The 25,244-nt window shown below is 39.5% G+C and overlaps 1 protein-coding gene and 1 pseudogene across 5 annotated transcripts in view; one reads left to right on the forward strand and one right to left on the reverse strand.

The window, feature by feature from the left end:
* Nucleotides 1–25,244, forward strand: part of UBR1 (ubiquitin protein ligase E3 component n-recognin 1) — a 134,995-nt gene that overhangs the window by 86,773 nt on the left and 22,978 nt on the right. For 4 of the 5 annotated variants that reach the window (XM_036444518.2, XM_036444529.2, XM_036444499.2 and 1 more), the window contains 10 exons: nucleotides 251–400; nucleotides 1,619–1,716; nucleotides 6,252–6,345; nucleotides 7,369–7,517; nucleotides 9,376–9,431; nucleotides 10,381–10,477; nucleotides 13,213–13,280; nucleotides 14,282–14,432; nucleotides 16,347–16,434; nucleotides 23,924–24,057. In XM_036444518.2, coding sequence (XP_036300411.1) covers nucleotides 251–400; nucleotides 1,619–1,716; nucleotides 6,252–6,345; nucleotides 7,369–7,517; nucleotides 9,376–9,431; nucleotides 10,381–10,477; nucleotides 13,213–13,280; nucleotides 14,282–14,432; nucleotides 16,347–16,434; nucleotides 23,924–24,057 — 1,085 coding nt within the window. The remainder of the gene's footprint in view (nucleotides 1–250; nucleotides 401–1,618; nucleotides 1,717–6,251; nucleotides 6,346–7,368; nucleotides 7,518–9,375; nucleotides 9,432–10,380; nucleotides 10,478–13,212; nucleotides 13,281–14,281; nucleotides 14,433–16,346; nucleotides 16,435–23,923; nucleotides 24,058–25,244) is intronic. The other variant, XM_036444507.2, reaches the window with a different exon arrangement.
* LOC118722740 lies at nucleotides 17,687–18,678 on the reverse strand (annotated as a pseudogene).

Genomic DNA, 25,244 nt, shown 5'->3' on the forward strand with positions numbered 1-25,244 from the left:
ATATCTATATTCTATCTCCATGTTGTTGAGGCAAGAGATAAGTTATGATTAAGTAAAGTTATTTTAAAATGTTTTTCTACCCTGATGATTCCTTCAGTTTTACCCCAATAGAATGGGCATCCTATTTCTTCTGTAATTGTAACTTGTGGATTTTAAAGATGTACATCATTAAGATCAAAATTTCAGATTTTTCTCACTAGGATTAGAACAAACATATATGTGAATGGACCTATGTGTTGGAATTTTGCAGATATTTTGAAGCTGTACAGCTGAGCTTTCAGCAGCGTATTCATGTTGATCTTTTTGACTTGGAAAGTGGAGAATATCTTTGCCCCCTCTGCAAGTCTCTGTGCAATACTGTGATCCCCATTATTCCTTTGCAACCTCGAACAATAAGCAGGTATATTTTAATTTATGTTTTGGTTAATTTTATAAAAAGATGTCTTTAATTCTTTATGCATATTTTGGTTAGATTACTAGTTTCTTTTTTGCTATTTAAAGTAATTCTTTTTAATTTCATAGCATGCTACTTAAAAATGTGATTAAGATTAGCTCCAATTGTTGGTCTCTAAAATAATTGGAATATTCATTTACTCAAATCTGTGTTTTATGTAAATCTTCCAACTGCCATTAAAGCAATAGAATTTTAATTTCTATCAGCATTCACAGAAGGAGAAAAGATGCACAGATTTGTTTTTTTCATATAGTTCTTTGCCACCATTAGATTTGCTATTTGGAGTTTGGTTCCTCTAAATGTCTTTGTATATTATATCAGTGAGATGAGACGTTTCAAAAAGAGCAGGAGGTAGAATGAAGGAGAAAGGGCAACTATAAACAGCTAGAACCTACTGACACCTCTATGTCTGCCCATAACTGCAACTAACCATGATGACTGTCAGAGAGTAATGGCTGCTGTTTTATTTCTGCCTTCCAAATCTTACTCAAATTCCTCTTCTGGCAAAATCAAGCCCAGAATCATACAGGAAAGAGGAGTCTGAGGAACCCAGGCCTAGCATAACCAGGTTGTCACGGTACAACCACTATTTTCCAAATGCAATTCTTAAAAGTTCATAACTACCAATGAGAAAGGATATATACACCCCTATGTTCATAGCAGCACAATTTACAATAGCTAAGATTTAGAAACAGCCTAAGTGCCCACCAGCAGATAAGTGGATTAAAAAATATGGTACATCTATACAATGGAATAAAAAAGAAGGAACTCTTACCATTTATAACAGCATGGATGGGATCTGGAGAGCATTATGCTAAGCAAAATAAGCCAGTCAGAGAAAGATAAATATCACATGATCTCACTCATTTGTGGAATATAATGAACAACATAAACTGATGAACAAAAATAGAACCAGCCAAAATCAGTTTGGCTCAGTGGATAGAGCGTTGGCCTGCGGACTGGGTGGGTATGTGCCCTGACTGGGAATTGAATCAGTGACCCTTCAGTGCATGGGATGATGCTCCAACCAATTGAACCACACCAGTTAGGGACAAATTTGACTTCTTCATATAGCCATTTATCAAGGGAAGAACTCCACAAATTCAGCTTTTCAGTTTGACTTTGTGTCAGTATTTTTAATAAGTTTTAAATATCTCTTTTCAGTGAGAATGCAGAAGCTCTTGCTCAGCTTTTGACCCTGGCACGATGGATACCAACTGTTCTGGCAAGAATATCAGGTTATAATATAAAACATGCTAAAGGTTTGCTTAAAATTATTTTTTATTTAGCTGTGTGGGATTTAAGTGTCAGAATCTATAAATTTTCTAAAAAAAATGTACTTATTGCTCTAAGATGGTTTAAAAAAATCCATATTTGTTAAGTCAAAAAATAGAGGTTTTTAAAGCCCTGTCTAAGTTTGGTTTTAATCACTTTACTTGATTTAATAAATTTTATTTTTATATTGGGAGGCAGGATAGACAGTGATTAATCTGGAGTCACACTGCTTGGGTTTAAATCTTATATCCATCATTTACTGTTTATGTGATTGTGGACAAGTTACCCTCTACTTTCTTATTTGTAAAGTGGGAATAATAATATTACCTATCTCGTTGATTAAAGGGTTGAGTTATCTTATAGAAAGTAGAGCTGTAAATATTATATGTGTTAGCCATTGCTATTACTAGTATTATTAATGTTATCATTAATAATAATTACAAAAACTGTTCCCTCATATATGTATATTTTTACAGTTAGAGATAAGACTACCTAAAGACTCTGAGAAACAATTCAGACAGATTAATGAGAGAAATCAAAATTGGAAGAATGATTAATATAGACATTGAGTTTCCTAGGTTCCCTCTACCCCCTTTATTTTCCAGCTTTGACCCCGAATCACAGAATTGTGTAACAGACATGAACAACAACAAATTCAAGAGAGGTGCTCTCTGGCTACAGCACCAGGCAAAGAGCCCCTGGAGAGTGTAAAGGAAATTCCTTTTGTGGTTCCCCCATCTCTTCTGACCTTCTCCCGAGGCTAGCCCCAGTCATAGAGCTGCACTGCCATGTACATCCCTAAATTCATAAGAGAAAGCCAATCCCTCCAGCCAGAGGAATTACAAAAAGGAGACCCCTGTATTCCAAAGAATGCAGAGTGAACCCTCAATTATTTTTTCTCTTTATCTCATAGTTTTACCCTAAAAGGTAGCTGATGCCATCACAGGGGACTAAAACTGAGAGAAACTTAACATTTTGAGCAAAGGAACTAGGAAAAAAGGGTCCCTTGGAGCTAGAGGGTAAGGGGGGAATTCCAAAAAGGAAGCGCTATAGAAGGGTAAGCTATTTTTTAGACCAATACAAGTCCTGGGCTCTCTTCTAAGCTGTGCATCATGCAGAACAGGGCCCAAAAAGCATAGCAACAGCTTTGAGATCAAAGCTACATTAAATCACCATTCAAGTCCCAGACTAACCCCTGAGTAGTTTGCATCCTGACACACCCAAACAGTATAACAAAGTTGCTAAAAACTAACTCTGGAACCAGCCACATACAATGAGACAGAACTTGTTAAAACTAATTGGGTTAATTACCCACCAAAACAAAGTACATTTTTCTAGAGAATTTTAACAGGAGCCATAACTATACAATATAATATTAAAGATACAATCCAAAATTACTCAATATACAAAGAACCTGACCATCATTCAACAATCAAATGCCAATCCTTAGATGTTTTAATGTTGAACTATTCAGACAAAAAGTTTAAAGCAGCCATATAACCATGAAACATAGGTAAAGGTGAACATTCTTGAAATGAATGGAAAGATAGCAATTGTCAGCAGGAAAAAACGAAAACTAAAAAAACCTAAATGGAGATAATAGAATTGAAAAAAACAGAATCTATACTAATAAAAGGGTAATATGCTAATTAGGGAGGACTTTTTTTTGGACGGCCTTCCGAACAAATCTGCAGTGGCTGTGAGGGCCGAGGCTCAGGCAGCTGCAGGTGGCTGTGAAGGGCCCAGGCTCAGGCCAGCAGTGGCAGCAGTAGCAGGGTAATGGGGGCGGCACTTTCCCCTGATCCGTCAGGTCACCTCCCAAAGAGGGAAGCCAGACTGTGGCTTAGGCTGGGGGCTGAGGCAGAGGCGGTTGGGGGCGATCAGGCCAGTAGGGGAGCAAGTTACGGACAACCAGGTTGGCAGGGGAGCAAGTTAGGGGCAATCAGGCTGACAGGGCAAGTTAGGGTCACAGGCCAGCACAGGGGCAAGGTAGGAGTGATCAGGCCAGCAGGGGAGCAAGTTAGGGTCGATCAGGCCAACAGGAGGGCAAGGTGAGGGTAATCAAGTTGGCAAAGGGGCAAGGTAGGGCCAATCAGGCCAGCAGGGGAAAAGTCAGGAGCGATTAGGCCAGCAGGCAGAGGCAGTTAGCTTAAACCGGCAGTCAGACATCCCCCAAGGGGTCCAAGATTGGAGAGCATGCAGGCTGGGTTGAGGGACCCCTCCCCCCCTCCCTCCCCCCATGCACAAATTTCATGCACCAGGCCTCTAGTCTATAATAATAAAACTGTAATATGCTAATTAGACCAGACATCCTTTGGGACAACCTTCTGGATGAAGCCAGGGTTGCCAGGGAAGCCTGGGTCCCAGGTGCCAAAGGGAAGCCTGGGTGTCAGAGGAAAGGTAGTGCTGGCAGCCAGAGAAGGAACGCCTACTCTTGCATGAATTTCGTGCATCAGGCCTCTAGTAACCTATATAATAAAAGGCCAGAGGCCATAAGTATCATAACCAGAACGACCATTGACCACCTCAGTCTCTCCCCCTGGCCCGCGAGCAGTGGTGTGGGCAGGACTGGGGACTGGCAAATGGGCTGAATGGCTGACCTCTTGGTCTCTGCCCCCGGCCTGCAGGATTTAATGATGAACTGGGGAATCAGGGTTGGTGGTGGGAGGACCGGGCTGGCTGTCAGGCCTTTGGGATCACCAGCTCATCCCTGCTGTTTGGGGGCTCAGGCCTGTGGAAAAGCGGGTGCCGGTGCTGTCCATTCGGGGCCGCTCACACCAGGATGGGTAGGTTGCAGGCACGCCCCACAGCTTCCGTCAGCGCCTCAAGCCCCAGCAGCAGCGGCAGTGGTGGCGCCCACCTGAGTGGCCCTACAGTGGTGCCGCCACATGCGGCAGCATTCAGCCTGGGGACTGGCCAACAGGCAGAAGATGGCTCTGGTCGCAGGAGGCTAGCCCTAGGGACCCTACCACAAGCCTCTAGTGAAATAATAATTAACTAGATGGGCTCAGTAGTAAAATGGAGATTGAGAGATAAGAGTCAGTAAATTTGAAATTACATGGGTAGTAATTATCTTATCCATAGAATAGGTAGAAAAAGCAATGAAATAAAGAGATAGACTTAGGAACTTATGGAATCATTTCTTTTTATTCAATGTTTGTTTCATTGAAGTCCCAAAAAGAAAAAGGATGGTACAGAAAATTTTTTTTGAAGAAATAATGACTGGAAACTTACCAAATTTGGTGAAAGACTTTAAATTTACAGATTGAAGAAGTACAATGAACCTCGGACAGATAAAGATAATCACACTCAGATCATATGCAAACTACTAAAGACAAATATAAGGGAGGGAAATATTGAAAGCAACCAGAAAAAACAACAACGTATTCTATATACGGGAACAACAATTCTGATTTGACGAGGAAATGGGGCCACAGAGAGGTTTAATATTCGCCCAAGGTCTTTGTAACAGTCAATGGCAGAGCTAGGATTCAAATCCAGGCAGTTTGGTTACAAATCCTTTGCTCTTATTCACTAATATATGCTGTTTTACTAATAGAATACTATGCATTTGTTAAAAATGAAAAGATAGGTGGAAAGTTATTGATGTGGAAAGACATTTCTGATCTATTAGTGAAAATAGATACTGAACAGTACTATAGCTATTGTCCTTTTTTATAAAAAGCATTGAGCCCTATGGACTCAGTCCCCTGTCAGGGCACATACAAGAATCAACCAATTGCCGAAGCCGATTTGGCTCAGTGGATAGAGCGTTGGTCTGTGGACTGAAGGGTCCCGGGTTCGATTCCGGTCAAGGGCATGTACCTTGGTTGCGGGCACAGCCCCAGTAGGGGGTGTGCAGGAGGCAGCTGATCGATGTTTCTCTCTCATCGATGTTTCTAGCTCTCTATCCCTCTCTCTTCCTCTCTGTAAATAAATCAATAAAATATATATATATATATATTTTAAAAGAATCAACCAATTAATGCATAAATAAATAGAACCACAAATCTCTCAATCTCTTTCTCTCTCTCTCTCTCTCTCTTTCTCTCTCTCTCTCTCTCTCTCTCAAATCAGTTTTTTAAAAAGTCTAATGTGTAACCCTAACCAGTTTGGCTCAGTGAATAGTGCGTCAGCTTTCGGACTCAAGGGTCCCAAGTTTGATTCCGATCAAAGGCATATATAATACCTTAGTTTCAGGCACATCCCCAATAGGGGGTATGCAGGAAGCAGTTGATTGATGTTTCTCTCACTAATGTTTCTAACTCTCTCTCCTTCTCCCTTTCTCTCTGTAAAAAATCAATAAAATATATATATTTTTAAAAAGTCTAATGTGTAATAGTTATAGGGAGAACAGAAGAGTATCACAAAGTTATCTGTATGGAGAAATTTTGAAAGATTTTTTATTGCTTATTAGCTTTTTCAAAGTTTTTGAAAATGATCATATATAATTTTAAAAAGCTACAAAGGTGTGTATCAGACCAAACTCTCATGATTTTTCTTTTTCCTTTTAATTTATAAGGAGAAAACCCAACAATTCCAGTCTTATTTGATCAAGGGATGGGTGATTCCACTTTTGAGTTCCATTCTATCCTGAGTTATGGAATTCAGCCTTCGTAAGTATCTAAATAATTAAGAAAAATTTGTAGATAGTTGTGAAAATTAGAGTAGAGAACAATTCTTCCTTGCTTCCGTATTTTATTTCCTTCCTGATTTATTTGTAAAATTGTTTCTTTATCCCATTTTTATCTTTTTTCTTTCTCCCTAGAGTGTTATTTGTATTAATAAAATTAAGTGGTTTGAAATACTAGAATAATATATTTTAGGGTGAACCATGCCTATTATTAACTATTTTTGACCAACAGTAATGTCATTTCTATTTAGTCCAACCTACAAGAAGAGCAGAATTTAAGAGACTTTAGTTAAAGTTGCATCTAACTTGCTCTGTGACTTTTAGAAAGCTTCAAGTCTCCTCCCTCTACCCCAATTAATTTTTCTTGTTTATAAAATTGAGACAGTGATCTCCTAACTCACCTCATAAGATTATTGGAAATATATTTATGTGAAGACACTTTGAAAATATAATGTATCTAAATCGGGAATTATATAAAGAATATTATCTGAGTACATTTTTCTAGTTATGATTCTTATTTATATTATGTATCCCACTGCTACTGAAAATGCATGTCACTTGTTATAAGTGGAAGTTAGGAAAACAGAAATTACCCCTCCAAGTACATGATATTATCAACACCACCACCAACACTTCCAGCACAGACTGTTAACAGAAAAGTACTTCTTGGTCAGTTTTCCAGACAGTAAAACTTAGATCTTTCTTCTTAATTTTATTTCTTTTCTGTCCAGCCTGTCCCTTAATTTGTGCCTGGACCCTTTTCTGCTGTGATCTTTTACTGCATCTTTCATAGGAAGTGAAGCTATTTTGTAAGATTTTTCTACTTACAGGAGACACAGTTCTGCTTTTCCCATTTTGTCTTAATGAATACATTTTCTGCAGAGGCTCTAATCTCTAACTTGACAAAGGCAACTTATTGTTTGTTGCTTCAATATTTAATTAGACTTCTCAGTAGGTTGCTCCTGTTACTAAATTGATATAAAAGTTTTTCCTGTTTTGTTTTTAGGATAAAATACTCTAATAGCATCAAAGAGATGGTCGTTCTCTTTGCAACAACAGTGTATAGAATTGGACTGAAAATGCCTCCTGATGAAACAGATCCTCGAGTCCCCATGATGACCTGGAGCACATGTGCTTTCACTCTCCAGGCCATAGGTAAAGCCTATTAAAGAACTAGTTTGTATGTTTTATCTTATACAATAAAACTCTAATATGCAAGTCGACTGAACAGTAGAACAACTTATCGCTATGACATGCACTGACCACCAGGGGGAAGGTGCTCAATGCAGGAGCTACCCCCTGGTGGTCAGTGCGCTCCCACAGGGAGAGCGCCCCTGAGCTAGAAGCCGGGCTCACGGCTGGCTAGCGCAGTGGCAGTGGTGGGAGCCTCTCCTGCCTTCACTGCAGGGGGGCGTTAAGGAGCAAGGGGTCCCAGACTGCGAGAGCCCTGGACTGTGAGAGGGATGTCTGACTGCCGGCTGAGGCCCAATCCCAGGAACAGGAGGATCAAGCCTAAGCCAGCAGGTGGACATTCCCCAAGGGGTCCTGAGCTGCAAGAGGCACAGGCCAGGCTGAGAGACCTCCCCTCCAGTGCAATAAATTCATGCACTAGGCCTCTAGTAAAAATAGAATTAACATTGACCGACTAAAAATTATTCCTTTTTATCCCTGATGGCCCCAAATAGTTTGACTTGTTTGAAGATTATTTCAGCACATTAGTGTGGCCTGATGCCTTTTAGTCTGGGAATTTTTTATTGATCCCTTTTTAACTATAATAATGGCCATAGGTAATATAAACAAAAAATATTTGAACCTGGCCGGCATGGCTCACTGGTTGAGCATGGAACCATGAACCAGGAAGTCATGGTTCAATTCCCAGCCAGGATACACTGCCCGGATTGTAGGCTCAATCCCCATTGTGGAGTGTACAGGAGACAGCCAATTAATGATTCTCTCTCATCATTGATGTTTCTATCTCTCTCCCTTTCTCTCTGAAGTCAATAAAAATATTTTTTTAATGAGAATTAGTAACAATATGTTGAAGTACAATAAAATCTGATTATTTGGTATAGGAATATAAGCATTAAGAGTCAAGAATTTATATTTAGACACTAAATAAAAAAGGTCACAGTTTTGTAATAAAAGAGATGAAAAATTCACTGGAGAAAGGACTGTATCTTTATATGTGGTTCTGCAATCTAATAATTGGACTCTATTTGATTAATATAGTGTTACATTGTTTTTACTTATAGTGCTTTTCTATCCAGTGGACATAATTCTGTAATTTATTCCTAGTGCATAAACTGCTAACTAACATATCTCATTTCTGCGAGAATGAGGTGACATATACAGAATGTGTTGTCATAGTTAAGAACATTCAAATATTTGGGAGGGGGAGGGGAGAAAAAGGGAAATAAGCCTTTCCCACTCATAGATGTATCTGCTGCTGAGAATTGGTGGGGGAGGGGGGGGAGCAGCTTATCAATAAATACACTAGCCAACAAGGCAAAATATATTTCTGAATTCAATTTTTTTGTATTTTTAACTTTATCTTTTTTCCTCTTAATTTGTTATAATTCTTTTTAATACTGTCTATAACAACAATAAACTTCTTTGCATCTGCCTTATGCATTTTTTAACACAATAGATGGACTTATATGTCAACTATAATAAAAAAAATAGGTTGCAATTATATATAAAAATTCTTTTAAAAAGTTTTACACAGAAGAGATGTTAGAAGGGGGAAAATGAACCAGGAAGCTTTGTTTTTCCCAAGTATTGTTTATAGATTGCTACAGGGATATTATTACAATATATAGTAGCAATTTGTAAAGTCTGTTTTGGCTCTATAGTATTCTCTCAAAGATTTAGAAATTTTGGCATAGACTTGCACATGAAACTTTGAAACAGAAAAATGCAAATTATCTGGTCAAAAATGTAATTAGTAAAAGAACATCTACTAGAGAGAAACCAAATATTCAGGATTTAATACTTTTTTTTTTTACTCTTTGAGAAAACCTCTTGGGAGATGAAGGAAAACCTCTATTTGGAGCACTACAAAATAGACAGGTATGTGTGTTCTTACATGTAATTCGTGGTATGCTCTTTTAAGAAATCTGCAATTAATTTATCTTTTTAAAATTCTTTATTTATTCCTTTTTCTATAAAATTAGTAGAATTCTATGTGGTTGTTTTTTAAAGAGCTACTTCAGTCTCCTAGAAACTAAACGGCCATTGTATACTTTAAAGCTTACTCAATCTTGGTAGTTTAATGTAATTCTGAGAGATTTCAGGTTATTTTTTTCTCCCGTTCTCTGTTTATTGCAAAATTAAAAACCTACATTTTTCCTTCTTACGAACTTTAATTGTTAATGAAGGCTTAGTTCTAGATAAGTCATCATACCGAATTAAAGAATAATAAAAAATAAATAAATAAAACTAAGCCATGGCTCCTTGATGGGCATACCCTGACACTACAGGACTATACTCCTGCCTCAGACCTAAGCCTCATTACATGCCCTGAAAATGGTACTCAGAAATGTGCTCAGTAGTTCCGTAAACACAGAATGAGCAATCAGGGACTTCCAGACCGCTCCCTTCCTAGCCATTACCCTTTTATTTTTCTGACAGCTGGCACAGGGGACTTGTAGTCCACAGTAGGCTTCCCTTTAGTTCCCTGAATTCACTGATTTCCTGCCATTATTTTGGAATTTCTATTAACGTATTTATTTGTATGGGTCTCAATAGAATAAATTGGATCAAGCATTTAAGAAATTGACTCTGGAGAAAATTAGTACTTAATGAAAATTGAAATGATCATATCTTTAATACCTCTATGTCATGGGAAATCTATTAAAAGTTTGGGGAGGTCATAAAATTTTGTAGAAGTATTAAAAATATTGTAATTTATTTGTAAGAATGTACAGTGTATACATCTGCAACTAATTATTTTTACAGTGAATTACTTAGGTCTGTTATCTTCCCTTATGTTTTTATCTTTCCCTTTCTTATAACTTAGCATAATGGTCTGAAAGCATTAATGCAGTTTGCCATTGCACAGAGGAGTACCTGTCCTCAGGTCCTGATACAGAAACATCTGATTCGTCTCCTATCAGGTAGAGTCTTCTCTGAATTATTACTATGTTATTATTTACATTTATTTTTCATCGGCAATGTATTTGTTAAGAAACAACATATTGCACTCATTTTGAACATGCAAAAACAAAAAATAAAACAAAAACATACAGCCCTAGCCGGTTTGCCTTGGTGGATAGAGAGCATTGGCCTGTGGACTGAAGGGTCCCGGGTTTGATTCCAGTCAAGGGCACATGCCCAGGTTTCAGTCTCAATCCCCAGCAGGAGCCATACAGGAGGCAGCCGATCAATGAGTCTCTCTCATCATTAGTGTTTCTATCTCTCTGTCCTCTCCAATCTTCTCTGAAATCAATAAAAATATATTTTTTTAAAAAACACTAAAAACATACAATTGTCCCTGTAATACCTGCAGTTTTATTTTAAGTGTCAGGTATTTTCTAAACGTTTTCAATTTATGTCCCTTATACAATCTAGGGGCTTTATTGAACTAACATCCTTATATCCCAATTTGGTTAGAAAAGGGGGCAATGACATGGATAGATTTTAAAATATGTTTAATTTTGCAGGTAAATCAATGTCAAAGTGATGTAAAATAATAAAAATGTAATAATCTCAGAATGCAAGTTTATGCATTTGTGCCCTTTGGCTTTCTCAGGTCCTAACAAACTAGCAATTAACTAAGTTCATGTGATGCTTGTAATTAATATAAAAATAAAAAGGATTAGAGATTATACAGTAATAGAATGATTTAGCTTTCGTTTGGGTTATCTGAATTTCCATTTGGGCAGTTGTATTTCAGAAGCTCCTCTGCATGTAAACAGGTCAGGCTTTAAAAGGACTGTTTATAAGGCCACTTGCTCATAAGTTCAAAATGTCACAGGAAGGGGCCGTTTAAGCTTGTCCTTCCCAAATATATTTCTACAAAATAACCACTACTGGAACCCAGTTTTTACTCAGAAGCCTATGTTCCTAAATAACTTTAATTCTTTTGTTTAGACTCTTGGAGTTAAGAAATTAGCCTAATCTGGAAAGAGTCTTCTTGCCTTCATTTTAAAAAGTTACAGCATTATTGAAATACTAGTGACCCAGTACACGAAATTTGTGCACATTAAAAGGGGATTAATTAGAGGAAATAATTTAATATTGATATTTGCCCTTTCTCTATAATAGAAGTGTCAGAGATGAAAGAAATTAGTAAAATGTATTTGAAAACCTTCCTCCTGTCAGAGCCAGGCATACCACGGGACCCAGAGTCAAGTCCCTGTCCACCCACATGCACCTCAAAATCGTGTGAGATCCAGACCCAGCTGCCCTCCTCCCCCGCATTGGGCTAGATCCAGACCTGGCCAGTCCCACCCTTGTCAAGCCCTGTTAGGAAGAGGGCGTAGCCTCAGGTTCCCTGGCCCACCGCCAGGATGGAGTCGTGGCCTGAAGTACCCCAGCCCAGACTGGGGTAGGGGGTGTGCCTTGAGGTTCTCCATCAAGCCCTGCCAGGTCGGGGACACGGCCTGAGGTGCCCTGTCAAGCCTCACTGGATGGGGAGCATGGCCTGAAGTCCCCCATCAAGTCCCTCCAGGCAGGGGAGGAGGGGGTGCAGCCTCAGGTCCCCCGTCAAGCCCCACTGGGCGGGGGCACGGCCTGAGTTCCCCCAACCTAGCACTAGGAGTGTTCTTTGAGGTTTCTTGTCAAGCCCTGCTGGGTGGGGGCAAGGCCTGAGGTCCCCCGGTCTAGTGCTGGGGTGGGGTGTGTGGCCTGAAGTCCCCTGTCAAGCCCCGCCTGGTGAGGGGCATGGTCTGAGGTCCCCTGGCCCAGCACAGGTCAGAAGCACACCTTGAGGTCCCCCATCAAGCCCCACTGGGTAGGGGGTGTGGCCTCAGGTCCCTGGCCTGGCACTGGGGTGGGGGATGTGGCCTGAGGTCCCCTGACAAGCCCTGCCAGTGGGGGACACAGCCTGAGGTCCCCTATCAAGCCCCACAGGGGCAGGGGAGGGGATGGGCGTAGCCTCAGGTCCCTAATGATTGCTCATTAAGTCTCCTTATGGGAACTTGGCCTCAGCTGTGGGATAGCCATCTTTGTGATGGAGTGATGATCAATTAGCATATTCCCTCTTTATTAGATAGGATAATTAATTTTCTCATTTTTATATATGCACAACCCTTACTGTTATTTTAAATTCTTGATTTACTTCCTTCTTACTCTTTCCCTCACTTATAAATTTAGAGACTGACTAAATTAAAAAGTCAATAGCTTTTGAGCTATCTGCATTTCTTTCCAGTCATCAATCCATATTAACCATTATTTTGTTTAGGAGGCTCTTCTCCATTCTCATTACACTTACACTGGTTTGCATGCTCTCCCTGCTTCCCCCTCCCCCCAAATTTATTAACTTATTTATTACAGAACATTTAGAAATCTGTAATTAGGGGGGGAAAGTAGAGAACATTGTATAAAAGTAATTCTTTATATTCAGTAGATATTCATTGGACAATCTCTATTTCAGTTATCCTAGTTTATTTACATTTGTCTCTTATATTTTATCTTTTAACCCTTAAGATTTATCCAAGGCCTTCCAGAAGCCTCTTCTCAGTTTAATTTATATTTAATTCAGATTCCCATATCTTAAAGTTGTAATGTACCAATTTATCAGTTTATTTTATAATCCAATTATATTTTTGTTTTAGATGTTTATATTTTGCAATATATTTAACTACATTGCTATCTTACTGACTGACTTACAATTATTTATTTATTTTAGTTGTTCTTCCTAACCTAAAATCAGAAGACACACCTTGCCTTCTATCTGTAGATCTATTTCATGTTTTGGTAAGTGTTCAATAAAATTTTATTAAAAGTCTCTCAAGTTTATAATTTTATGTGTTCTCATTCAAATTTATGCTCTTTGTTCAAGATTATAAGCTTTTGTTGCTCAAACTACGAAGTTGTCTATTTTGTCTGTTGTGCTTACAAATAGATACAGATTTGACTGAGACCATCAAAATCACTATAAAAATGAAAGCACACTTACTCTTTACTTTGTAATAGGTCTTGTCATTATTGATTATAATTATACAAGCAAATTTTTTCTAATATATAATGCTTTCCTCTCCCCCTTTTTCTTAGCTTATTTACATTATAAGCAGTGAATGACAGCGTTCGCTATCTTAAAATTGTTAGTTATTTGGTGATAGGAACTGGCCAGGGACACAGCTAGGCTTCCTTTGGTGGATGGTGGCAATTGTTTTGTGAGTTGCTTGAAGAACTTTTCCATTCCTGTAATGATGTAATTTCTTCAAAACACATTCTCTAGGGAAAGCAGTGCTGAGATTGGGAGCATGGAATTTGGGTTAGCCAGTGTCCTCATCCCTCATTTTCCAGGCTTCTGACTAGTGGTTGTCAGTTCTGTCTTTTGGAATCTCTTGAGGGAACTTTGAAAAGAATGCTAGTAAACAGGACCCTAATCCCTGAGATTTTAATTAGCTTGGGCTGGGGCCTGTGTATAAGTGTTATTTTAAGAGCTTTTGAGCTATCTGTTCAAAAATCCTCAATTATTGAATCTTTTGAACCTCACAGGATTGAGACCACTATCTAGAACTAGAATAAGTAGACCCAGCAAAGGAATAGCCTATCTGGGATGACTTTTGTCCTTCATTTTTGGTACATTATATTCTAAGATATTCTCTTGAATAATTAGGAAAAATATGATAGTTATTTATTTAAAAAAATACAAACACAGTGCAGCATCTGGTGCCCTTTATATTTAGTTATGAGATTAATTTGTGTTGGTCTTTGTAGTTACCCATGTTAATGTCCATTTTCTCTTATAGGTAGGTGCTGTGTTAGCATTCCCATCCTTGTATTGGGATGACACTGTTGATCTACAGCCTTCATCAATTAGTTCTTCTTATAACCACCTTTATCTCTTTCATTTGATCACCATGGCACATATACTTCAGATACTTCTTACCATAGACACAGGTAACTATAATACATTGCTATTCTAACTGAATGACAAATTCCCATCATTTGTTGATCATAAATAATATTTGCCCATGATTTATTGGCAAAATTAATTGTATTGTGTTTAATCATATTTTGCTAAGTTCTGTATTTTGTCTGTTGTTGAAGGATCATTCATTTGTTCTTTTTGGATGCTCTTCATATGTAATTATAAATTATTATATAACTAGAGGCCCAGTGCACGACATTCATGCATGGGGGTGTGTGTATCCCTCAGCCCAGCCTGCACCCCTTGAGGGATGTCTGACTGCCCGTTTAGGTCCAATCCCACCGAGCAGTCAGACATCCCTCTCACAATCCAGGACTGCTTGCTCCAAACCGCTCGCCTGTCTGCCTGCCTGATTGCCCATAACTGCTTCTGCCTGCCAGCCTGATCAATGCCTAATTGCTCCCCTGCCAGCCCAGTTGCCCGTAACTGCCCTCCTCTGCCAGCCTGGTTACCCCTAACTGTCCTCCCCTGCTGGCCTGGTTACCCCCAACTGCCCTCCTCCACTGGCCTGGTCACCCCTAATTGCCCTCCTCTGCCAGCCTGATCACCCCCAACTGCCCTCCCCTGCAGGCCATCTTGTGATGGCCATCTTATGTCCACATGGGGGGCAACCATTTTTGACCACATGGTGGCGACCATCTTGTGTGTTGGAGTAATGGTCAATTTGCATATTATTCTTTTATTAGATAGGATAATAAATATTTAATAAATATCCATGTTTAGCAAGGCCGTGGGATGGTCAATTAGCATATTATCCATTTATTAGATAGGATTACCCACAAAAACATAAAGAACAAAACCACGGCCTTGCTAAACATGGACATTTATTAAATATTATCATATCTAAGAGTGTCAGCCTGTGGACTGAAAGGTCCCGGGTTCACTCCAACACACAATATGGCCGCCCCCCCATGTGGTTAAAGATAGCTGCCCCCATGTGGACACAAGATGGCCACCACAAGATGGCTTGCAGGGGAGAGCAGTTGGGAGGTACCAGGCCTGCAAGGTAGAGCAGTTGGGGGCAATCAGGCAAGCATGGAGGTCAGTTAGGGGTGATGGGACTGGCAGAGGAGGGCAGTTGGGGAGATCAGGTTAGCAGGGGAGGGCAGTTTGGGGGAAACAGGACTACAGGAGAGGGCAGTTGGGGGGGGTGGGGGAGCAGGCCTGCAGTGGAGAGCAGTTGGGAGGACCAGGCCTGCAGGGAGAGCAGTTGGCAGGGGAACCAGGCCTGGAGTCAGTGGACAGTGGGGAGTGGGGGGAAACCCAGGCCTGCAGGGGAGGGCACTTGGGGGGGACCAGGCCTGCCGGGGAAGGCAGTTGGGGGTGGGGGGACCAGGCCTGCAGGGAAGTACAGTTAGGGGTGACCGGTCCAGCAGAAGATGGCAGGTGGGGGTGACCAGGCCTACAGGGGAGGACAGTTAGGGGCAACCAGACTGGCAGGAGAGGTTAGTTAGGGGTGACCAGGCTGGCAGGGTTGTGCAGTTAGGGGCTATTGGGCCAGCCAGGGAGCAGTTAGGTTTTGATCAGACTGGCTGTAGAGTGGTTAGGGGATGATCAGGCTGGCAGGTAGGAGCAGTTATGGGCAATCGAGCAGTTGGGAGCCAGCAGTCCTGGATTGTGAGAGGGGTCCCAGATTGGAGAGGGTGCAGGCTGAACTGAGGGACACCCCCTCCCCATGCATGAATTTCGTGCACCGAACCGCTAGTATACTGATAAAGTTTACATAATAGTTTTAATATCAAAATCAACTATTTAGATTGAGAACAAACAGAAGATCCTCACTTGAAAACACATTATTTATTATCCTGGAACCATGAAATTGAGATGTAATTTGTAAATAGAATAGCCAGTTTATAGATTTATCTTTCAGAATTTTTTTCTAGGCCTCCCCCTTGCTCAGGTTCAAGAAGACAGCGAAGAAGCTCGTTCTGCATCTTCTTTTATGGCAGAAGTTTCTCAATGTACAAGTGGGTGAGTAGCAGCAGTCCATTAGTATAATCTATCTTAATATTGTTTTAATAATTCCACATCTTTGTTCAGTTATTTGCCAGTATAACTTTTGAACTATTTTAATTTAAACGACAAGCATAGGGCTTTTGGAATAACAGTTAGCCATTTCTTTCTATGATTGAAAGAAGTTTTAGCACATCTTTTGTAAACTATTATGGGAATATAGGCAAAGGATGATAGAATTTTTTTAAATGGCATCATTTAGTTTAAATAAATGCAGAAAAATAGAAAATAGATTGTCTTTTAAAGCACTTAACAAATTAGAGATTCATTTTATGTTCTGAATGAGTATGTGTGTTTATTTTAATGTTAGTAGACTTTATTTTTTCTTTTTCTTACTAGTCTTTATTTTTTAGAGCTGTTTTAGGATTACAGAAAAATTTAACAGAAAGTGCAGCATTCCCTATTTATTCCCTCCCTCTAACAATTTCTCCTATTATTAAAATCTTGCTTTAGTGTGGTAAATTTGATAAACCAATATTAATTCATTGTTATTAACTAAAGTCCATAGTTTACATTATATTCACTCTTTGTGTCGTACCATTACAGTATCATATATTAATAGAATAGTTTACTGTTCTACAAATCACCAGTTAATTTTAATACAGAAATCAGGAAATTATTTTGTTTTAGTTCACCTAGCTACTTTGGTTAGTGATAAATGTATCTCCTCTATTTTTTATTATAAGGATTAGGAAAAAGAAGAAAGTAGTTCTTTGTCTTAAAACTATAAATGGTAAAAGGTGCAGGATTTGTAATTTCCTTTTTTAAATTTTAATTCTATTAAATTTATTGGGGTAACATTGGTTAATAGGGTCATGTAGGTTTCAAGTGTACATTTCTATAATATATGATCTGTATATTGCATTGTGTGTCCATCTTCCAAAGTCCAGTCATATTCCTTCACCATGTATTTGATCCTCTTTAACCTTTACTATCCTCCCACCTCCTTCCCTCTGGTCACCACCATGCCATTGTCTGCCTGTGTCTATGAGTTTCTGTTTTATATCCCATATATGAGTGAAATTGTATGGTTCTTAGTCTTTTGTTTTTGTTTTTTTAATATACATAATTTTATTACAAAATTTTTTAAAAAAACAAAATGCAGCAGTCTAGAAAACCCAAATTTTACTATTGATACTAATTCCTATGAATTTGCTGTGCTACCATACACAAGAAATTAAAGAAACCATTATATTTAGAAACCAAATATTTAGAAACATTTAACATCAGAAGCCTTAAAATCTAACTGTATGTAGTAGCCCCCAAAAAAACTACAACCTGCATTTTTTTTATAAAAGTATTTTCTCTACAAAGAATCTTATCAGCTGTACAGTTTTTATACTGAAGCTAATATTGAGCTGCACTTGGATTCACATTCTTAGCAAAACAATTGCCTGAGAGCACACACACATACTCCGCACACATCATTACAGAAGAGCCTTTATTCTTCATCTTCATCCTCTTCTTCATCTTCCTCTTCCTCCTCCTCCTCATCTTCTGGTTCGTTTTTCTTCTTTGAGCCAGTTGGCCGGGGCCCTTCTTTCCCACTTCACTTTTGCCCTTGGCACGGTATGCAGCAATATCATATTTCTCCTTTAGTTTAGCTGCTTTTTGTTCATATGGTTGCTTATCTTTGGCTGATTGTTCAGACCACATTTCACCCAGTTTTTTTTTCAGTATCCCCAATGGATAGACCAGGGTGTTCGCTTTTGGTCTTTGGGCGATGTTCAGAGCAAAACAGAAAGAAGGCAGATGGAGGCCTTTCGGGAGCATTGGAATCTTTTTTCTTTCCTTTCTTGTCATCTTTGGGGGAAACATAATTTTTCATCTCCCGGTCATAGCGAGCTTTGTCACTCTTTGCCATATCTTCGAACTTTGACTTTTCCTTGGCAGACATGGTCTTCCATCTCTCCGAGCACTTCTTGGAGAATTCGGAGAAGTCGACGGAAGAGTCGGGGTGTTTCTTCTTGTGCTCTTCCCGGCAGGTTTGCACGAAGAAGGCGTACGAGGACATCTTGCCCTGCAGCTTGTTGGGGTCTCCTTTACCCATGGTGACAGGCGGCGTCCACCTGGTGGTAGGTCTTCCTCAGAGTCCCGCCGAGCGGCCGGGTCTGACCGAGACGCTCCCTCGCTGGGCTCCGGCGTGAACTGGTGGATCGCTAAGCCAATCCTCAGCCTCTTGTTTTGCAGTTTCTCCACGCCACCGCAACTTCTGGTTCTTAGTCTTTTCTACTGACTTATTTCGCTTAGCATAATATTCTCAAGGTCCATGCTTGTTGTCACAAATGGCAGTATTTCATATTTTCCTATGGCTAAGTAACAATTCATAGTATATATGTACCATATATTCTTTATCCATCCTCTAAAAGAGGATGCATTGGTTGTCCCCATTTCTTTACCACCATGAATAATGCTACAATGAACATAGAGGTGCATAAATCTTTACAAATAAATGCACTCACATTTATCTTATTCCAGAAATCTTTGTTCTTCTTGCCCCAAGTCTGTGTCCCACACAATTCATCTTAGACCCCGCTGCTGCTAGAACAATTTGTCCAGAACAATTTCATCACATCACCTGACAGTCAAGAAATTCTGATGGCTCCTTACAGTATTTTGAGTTTTTTTAGATATATACCCAGAAGAGGGATTGCTGTAGTTTTTTAAGGAATTGCCATACTGATTTCCATAGTGGCTGCACTAGTTTACATTTCCACCAGCAGTGAATGAGGGTTCCTTTTTCTCCACAACCTCTCCAACACTTGTTATTACATGTCTTGTTGATAATTGCCATCCTAACAGGTGTGAGGTAGTATCTCATTGTAGTTTTGATTTGCATTTCCCTAATAGCTAGTGAAGTTGAACATTTTCTCATATATCTGATGGTCATTTATATGTCTTCTTGGGAGAGGTATCAGTTCAGGTTCTCTGCTCATTTTTTAATTGAATTTTTTGTTTGGTGTTGAGTTGTATGAGTTTTTTTTTAAATATATTTTGGATATTAACCCCTTGTCAGAACTGCTGTTTGCAAATATCCTCTTCCATTCAGTTGGTTGCCTTTTTGTTTTGTTGTGGTTTCTTTTGCTGTGCAGAGCTTTGTAGTCTTATTCATTTATTTTTGCCTTTACTTCCCTCGCCTTTGGGGTCAAATTCATAAAATGTTCTCTGTGACCCAGGTCAATAAGTTTATTATGTACCTATGTTTTCTTCTATGTACTTTATATTTCAGATCTTATATTTAGGTCCTTATAATTAATTAATTAATTTTGAATTAATTTTTGTACAAAGGGACAAATTATTATCTAGTTTCATGCTTTTGCATGTGGCTTTACCATTCTTCCAGCACCATTTATTGAAGAGGCTTTTATTCTCCATTGTGTATTTTTGGCTCCTTTGTTAAAAAAGGTTTACTGCTGAAACCAGTTTGGCTCAGTGGATAGAGCGTCGGCCTGCGGACTGAAGGGTTCATCCCCAGTAGGGGGCATGCAAGAGGCAGGTGATTGATGACTCATCAATGTTTCTAACTCTCTATCTCTCTCTCTTCCTCTCTGTAAAACACATGTGTCAAACACAAGGCCCGCGGGCCAAATCCGTCCCGCCAGGCCTTGCAATGTGGCCCGCACCGCGCTGTCATCATTGCACTCCGCTGCGTTTCCATCACAATGACAGTTTATGACTGTTCAGTAAACCATTCGGCCCGCGATTTAGGCTGGATTTTAGATTTTGGCCCCTTCTCTGATTGAGTTCGACACCCCTGAGTGTAAAAAATCAATAAAACATATTTTTAAAAAAATATTTATGCCTTAGCTGGTTTGGCTCAGTGGATGGAATATTGGCCTGCAGACCAAAAGGTTCCAGGTTCAATTCTGGTCAAGGGCACGTACTCAATTGCAGGCTCCTGGCCCTGGTTCAGGGCATGCTGGAGGCAACCAATTGATGTATTTCTCTGACATCGGTGTTTCTCTCTCTCTCCCTCTCTCTTCCACTTTCTCTAAAAATCAATGGAAAAATATCCAAAAAGTATTTGCCCATATACCTGTGGTTTTATTTCTGGGCTCTCAATTTTTTAGTAGTATGTTATTTAATCTCCACAAATTTGTAGGCTTCTTTACTTCCTTTTTGCAGTTGATTTCTAATTTTAAAATATTGTGGTCAGAGAATATGCTGGTATAATTTTAATCATCTTGAATTTGCTGAGACTAGTTTTGTGGCCAAACATATGGTCTATCCTTGAGAATGTTCCATGTGCACTAGAGAAGAATGTATTATCTGATGTCCTTGGATGAAAGACTATGTAAATGTCAATTATGTCCATTTGGTCTAATTTAAGGACCAGTTTCTTTGTTGACTTTCTCTTTGGGTGATCTGTCTAGAGCAGCAAATTGTGTCAAAAAACAAAACCCACCATACCCGATTTGGCTCGGTGGATAGAGCATCGGTCTGCAGACTGCAAGGTCCCGGGTTCGATTCTGGTCAAGGGCATGTACCTTGGTTGCGGGCACATCCCCAGTAGGGGGTGGCAGGAGGCAGCTGGTCGATGTTTCTCTCTCATTGACGTTTCTAGCTCTCTATCCCTCTCCCTTTCTCTCTGTGGAAAATCAATAAAATATATTTAAAAAAAAAACACACACACACCATATGCTGCCTTCAGAGACATATCTAAGCTGCAAAGACCCATCTAGATTCAAGGTGAAAAGGTGGAAAATGATTCTTCAAGCAAATAACATACGCAGATAGCCATACTTATATCTGATGAAATAGATTTCAAGATAATAAAGGTAACGAGACAAAGATGAACATTTTATAATGATAATGGGGACACTATATCAAGAAGACATACTTTAAATAAAAATTTTTTTTATTGATTTCTGAGAGGAAGGAAGAGGGAAAGAGAGATAGAAATAACAGTAATGAGAGAGAATCATTGATCAGCTGCCTCCTTCATGCCACCCTCTGGGGACTGAGCCTGCAACTTGGACAATGTGCCCTGACCAGGAATTGAACCTTGACCTCCAGATTCATAGGTCATTGCTCAACTACTGAACCACACTAGCCGGCCTGTGACCTTTTGTTCTTTGTTTCAATAGAAAAACCTCCTTAAGTATTTCTTGCAATACATGTCTTCTGGCAATGAATTCCCTCAGCTTCTGTATGTCTGGAAAAGTCTTTATTTTTCCTTCATATTTAAAGGATAAGTTTTCTGGATATATTATTATTGGTGGGTAATATTTCTCTTTTAGTAGTCTGAATATTTGGTTCCACTATCTTTTGGCTTTCTGAGAAGTCCAATGATAACCAGCTGGGCTTTTCATTATAGGTTACTTTCTTTTCCCTGGCTGCCTTGAAAAATTTTGTCATTAATTTTTAAGTTTTAATACAATGTGGCTTGGAAAAGGCCTCTTTGAATTGAGGTAACTGGGTATTCAGTTTACTCCTTGGAATTGAGGATCTAGTTCTTTCCATAGGTTTGATAAATTCTCATCAACTGTTTGAATAGACTCTCTTTCCTTTCTTTCTCTCTTTCTGGTATGCCTATTATTCTTATACTAGAGGCTTGGTGCATGAATTTGTGCACTGGTGGGGTTCCTCAGCCTGGCTGGTGATCAAGGCCTATCGGGGGACCAGCCAAAGGGAGGGACCGTGGGAGGTTGGTCAGCCACTGCCGGGAGGGGCCACAGGAGATTGGCTGTGGGAGTGCACTAACCACCAGGGGCAGCTCCTGCGTTGAGCGTCTGCCCCCTGGTAGTCCATATCATAGTGACCTGTCTACCAGTTGTTTGGTCATAATGGTTGCTTAGGCTTTGAAATATATAGTCAGATAGTTCTTGTAAAGCTCTTTCTTTTCTTCTCTTTCTTTCTTTCTTCTTTTTTTTTTTTTTTTTTTAATGCTCATGTCTCTCTCTTCCTTTGCGTCATTTCTAGATTTCTACATCACAGATCCTTTCCTCCATTTGGTTTGCTCTATTTTCTGTGCTCACTAGTTTATTTTTTTTTAATATATATTTTATTGATTTTAGAGAGGAAGGGAGAAGGAGGAAAAAAAAAAAAGAGAGAGAAACATCAATGATGAGAGAGAATCACCAATTGACTGTCTCCAGCACACTCCCCACTGGGGATCGAGCACACAATCTGGGCATGTTCCCTTGACTGGAATGGAACCTGGGACTCTTCAGTCCACAGGCCGACACTCTATCCACTGAGCCAAACCAGCTAGGGCACTAATTTATTTTTAATCTATTTTATTTAATTCTTCACCTCCAGTATTTCTGTTTGGTTCTTTTTAAAAGTTTCAATCTCTTTGATGAAGTACTGGTTTTGTTCATTAAGTTGTTTTCTAAATTATCTGTATTTTCTCACATCTCACTATTTTCAGAACTGCAGTCTTGAATTTTCTGTCATTTATGTCACAGATTTCCATGTCTATCTGCCTTACTGTCTAGACATCAATGTATGAATGGCACTTTAAGATTAATATGAAGAGGTCTTTCTATTCTTTTCCAGTTGGTGGCGTTGAATCACAAGTTTTTTTTGTTAGCTCTGTGAAACTATTATACAGTGTTGACCCATCACCCACTGTCTCTGGCTGCCCCGTAGCTGCAGTGCATTGGGCCTCCACAGGGTTCCCCCTGTGTCCCCTCCCTGGGACGGTCACAGAGTGCACCCTTCACTCAGAGAAAAATGGGTAGTGCTAGTTCTCAGGCTCTCAGACAATGTGCTATGCACCCCAATATCAAGGGCAAAGGGAGGCATGCTCTGGGACAGCAGTCCTCAACTGGTGGTCCTTGAGGTCCGAAAGGTTGGCGACCGCTGCTTTGGAGGCTAAGGGGAGACTAAGGGAAGGGGCCAAACTCCATGGCTTTGTTTCTCCATCTGAAATGGCAACCACTTGACAATGATGGTCATCCTACCATGTACTGAATGTGTCTTTGCTTAGGTCTCTTAGCTCAGCCACAGCTTGTATTGCTCACTCCTGCCCACTGAGTCTCCTTCTGGCTGAAAGGAATGTCAGCCACCAATGTGTTCCTCCCCTCTTCAACAGCCCCGCTGTGAGCACGTCTTGCTCGTATCAGTCCCTCTCCCTTTTACCTTCCCCTTTTGCTCTACTTGCCCATCTTTAGGTGTTTCAGGGTGTATATCTCTTGTGCATTGAGCATGGAATCAGTTGTTGAGATAGCTGTTCAAATTGTTGAAATTTCAGGGGGAGAGACCAAAGGGAATGTCTTACGCTACCATTCCTCTGACATCATCTGTGGTTTTCTCTAGGAAATCTCTAGATTTATAGACTGAAACCATAGCTAGTTAAATATCTTGTTTTAAGTGTTTAAAAATTAAATGGATAAAAACTATTTAAATGCTTAGCCGTATTTTTGAAAGGGAGGGTCTGTTTAAAGTCTAGGATCTTAGGCTCATGAGTACTGTGTTCTGTTCTGAAATCATTGCCTTTTAGCTACGTTGGCTGTGATATTCCCGGCTGGTATTTGTGGGTCTCACTGAAGAACGGCATCGCCCCTTACCTTCGAGGTGCTGCGTTGTTCTTCCACTATTTACTTGGAGTAACTCCGCCTGAAGACCTGTTTACCAGTGAGTTGGAAAATGAAATCATAGTAGTAAATGAGAGGCCATTTTATCTTTCCTTTAAGCTCAAGAATAAAAGGGGAGAGCATACAAAAATCTTATTAATTCTAGTATTCCCCACCTCATTCATCAGTATCCCTGCCTGGTGTTAGGTTAAAGGTCAGACCGAAAACCAGATTAGTTTTATAATCTACAAAATCTACCCATGAGTCCTTTCTATGCATAGTTAATGTGCTTGTGTTTATAAAATACCTACATGCAGAATATAACTGATAGGATGGAATATTCAATAAATTAGAAAATTGGTTGCTCTTAGGGAAGAGAACTGTTTGGATAGGTAGAAGGAAAACTTTATTGTACACTCAGGTGTTTAAATTTTGAACATACGTCTTATTTTATAAAAGAATTAAAATGCTCCTGGGAACAGTATCCGGTATTTATCAAAGGCATTTTCTCCTTTACTTGCCTTAAATCTAGATCAAAGTCAAGAAGGCTTCCTTGTGGCTTTGTAAAGGTAAAAATCAGAGCACTTGTATGATTTTGGAAGAGTCACCAAAATTGCTTGTAGATTCTTCCTTTTATCCTTTGAGATTAAACTGACCAGGTCCACTTTTCTGGCTATCAGTTTCTTTGTTTTGAACTCAATTTAGTAGGGTTTACTGAATCTAAGTTTGTCCTGATTCTATGTAAAATAGGATGCTACTTTTCAAATAGTTACTATTACAGATCTGTTGTTGGCAGTTTTAAAAAATCACATATTAACTTAGTCAGTGTTGTAATATCGTAGTTAAAGTTCTTTCTTTTATCGGGAGGAGACCAAATATAAATAGACAGATAAACTTGTCAAATGGTGATAAGTACTGCAAAGAAAAATAATAATGGAAGGGTTTCCTGTGAAGAGACATTGAGAAAAGAGACATTGAGTCTACGACCATACCACCCTGAACGCACCCAATCTCGTCTGATCTCGGAGAAAAGAGACATTGAAAAAATAGAACTGGGTTGAACTGGCAGAGAATTGAAGAGTTTTCCTAAGCAGAAGGAGCAATAAATGCAAATGCTTTTCTTGACAGTCAAAGAATAATAAAAAGAAGAGTGTGGCTGAAGCATAATGAGCAAAGGGAGGGTGATAGAAATGAGGTCTAAGAGGCATCCAGGGGCAGGTCATGTAGGGTCTTTATGCCACAATAAGG

The sequence above is a fragment of the Pipistrellus kuhlii genome, unplaced genomic scaffold (assembly GCF_014108245.1).
Source record: "Pipistrellus kuhlii isolate mPipKuh1 unplaced genomic scaffold, mPipKuh1.p scaffold_m20_p_1, whole genome shotgun sequence".
Taxonomy (NCBI): Eukaryota; Metazoa; Chordata; class Mammalia; order Chiroptera; family Vespertilionidae; genus Pipistrellus; species Pipistrellus kuhlii.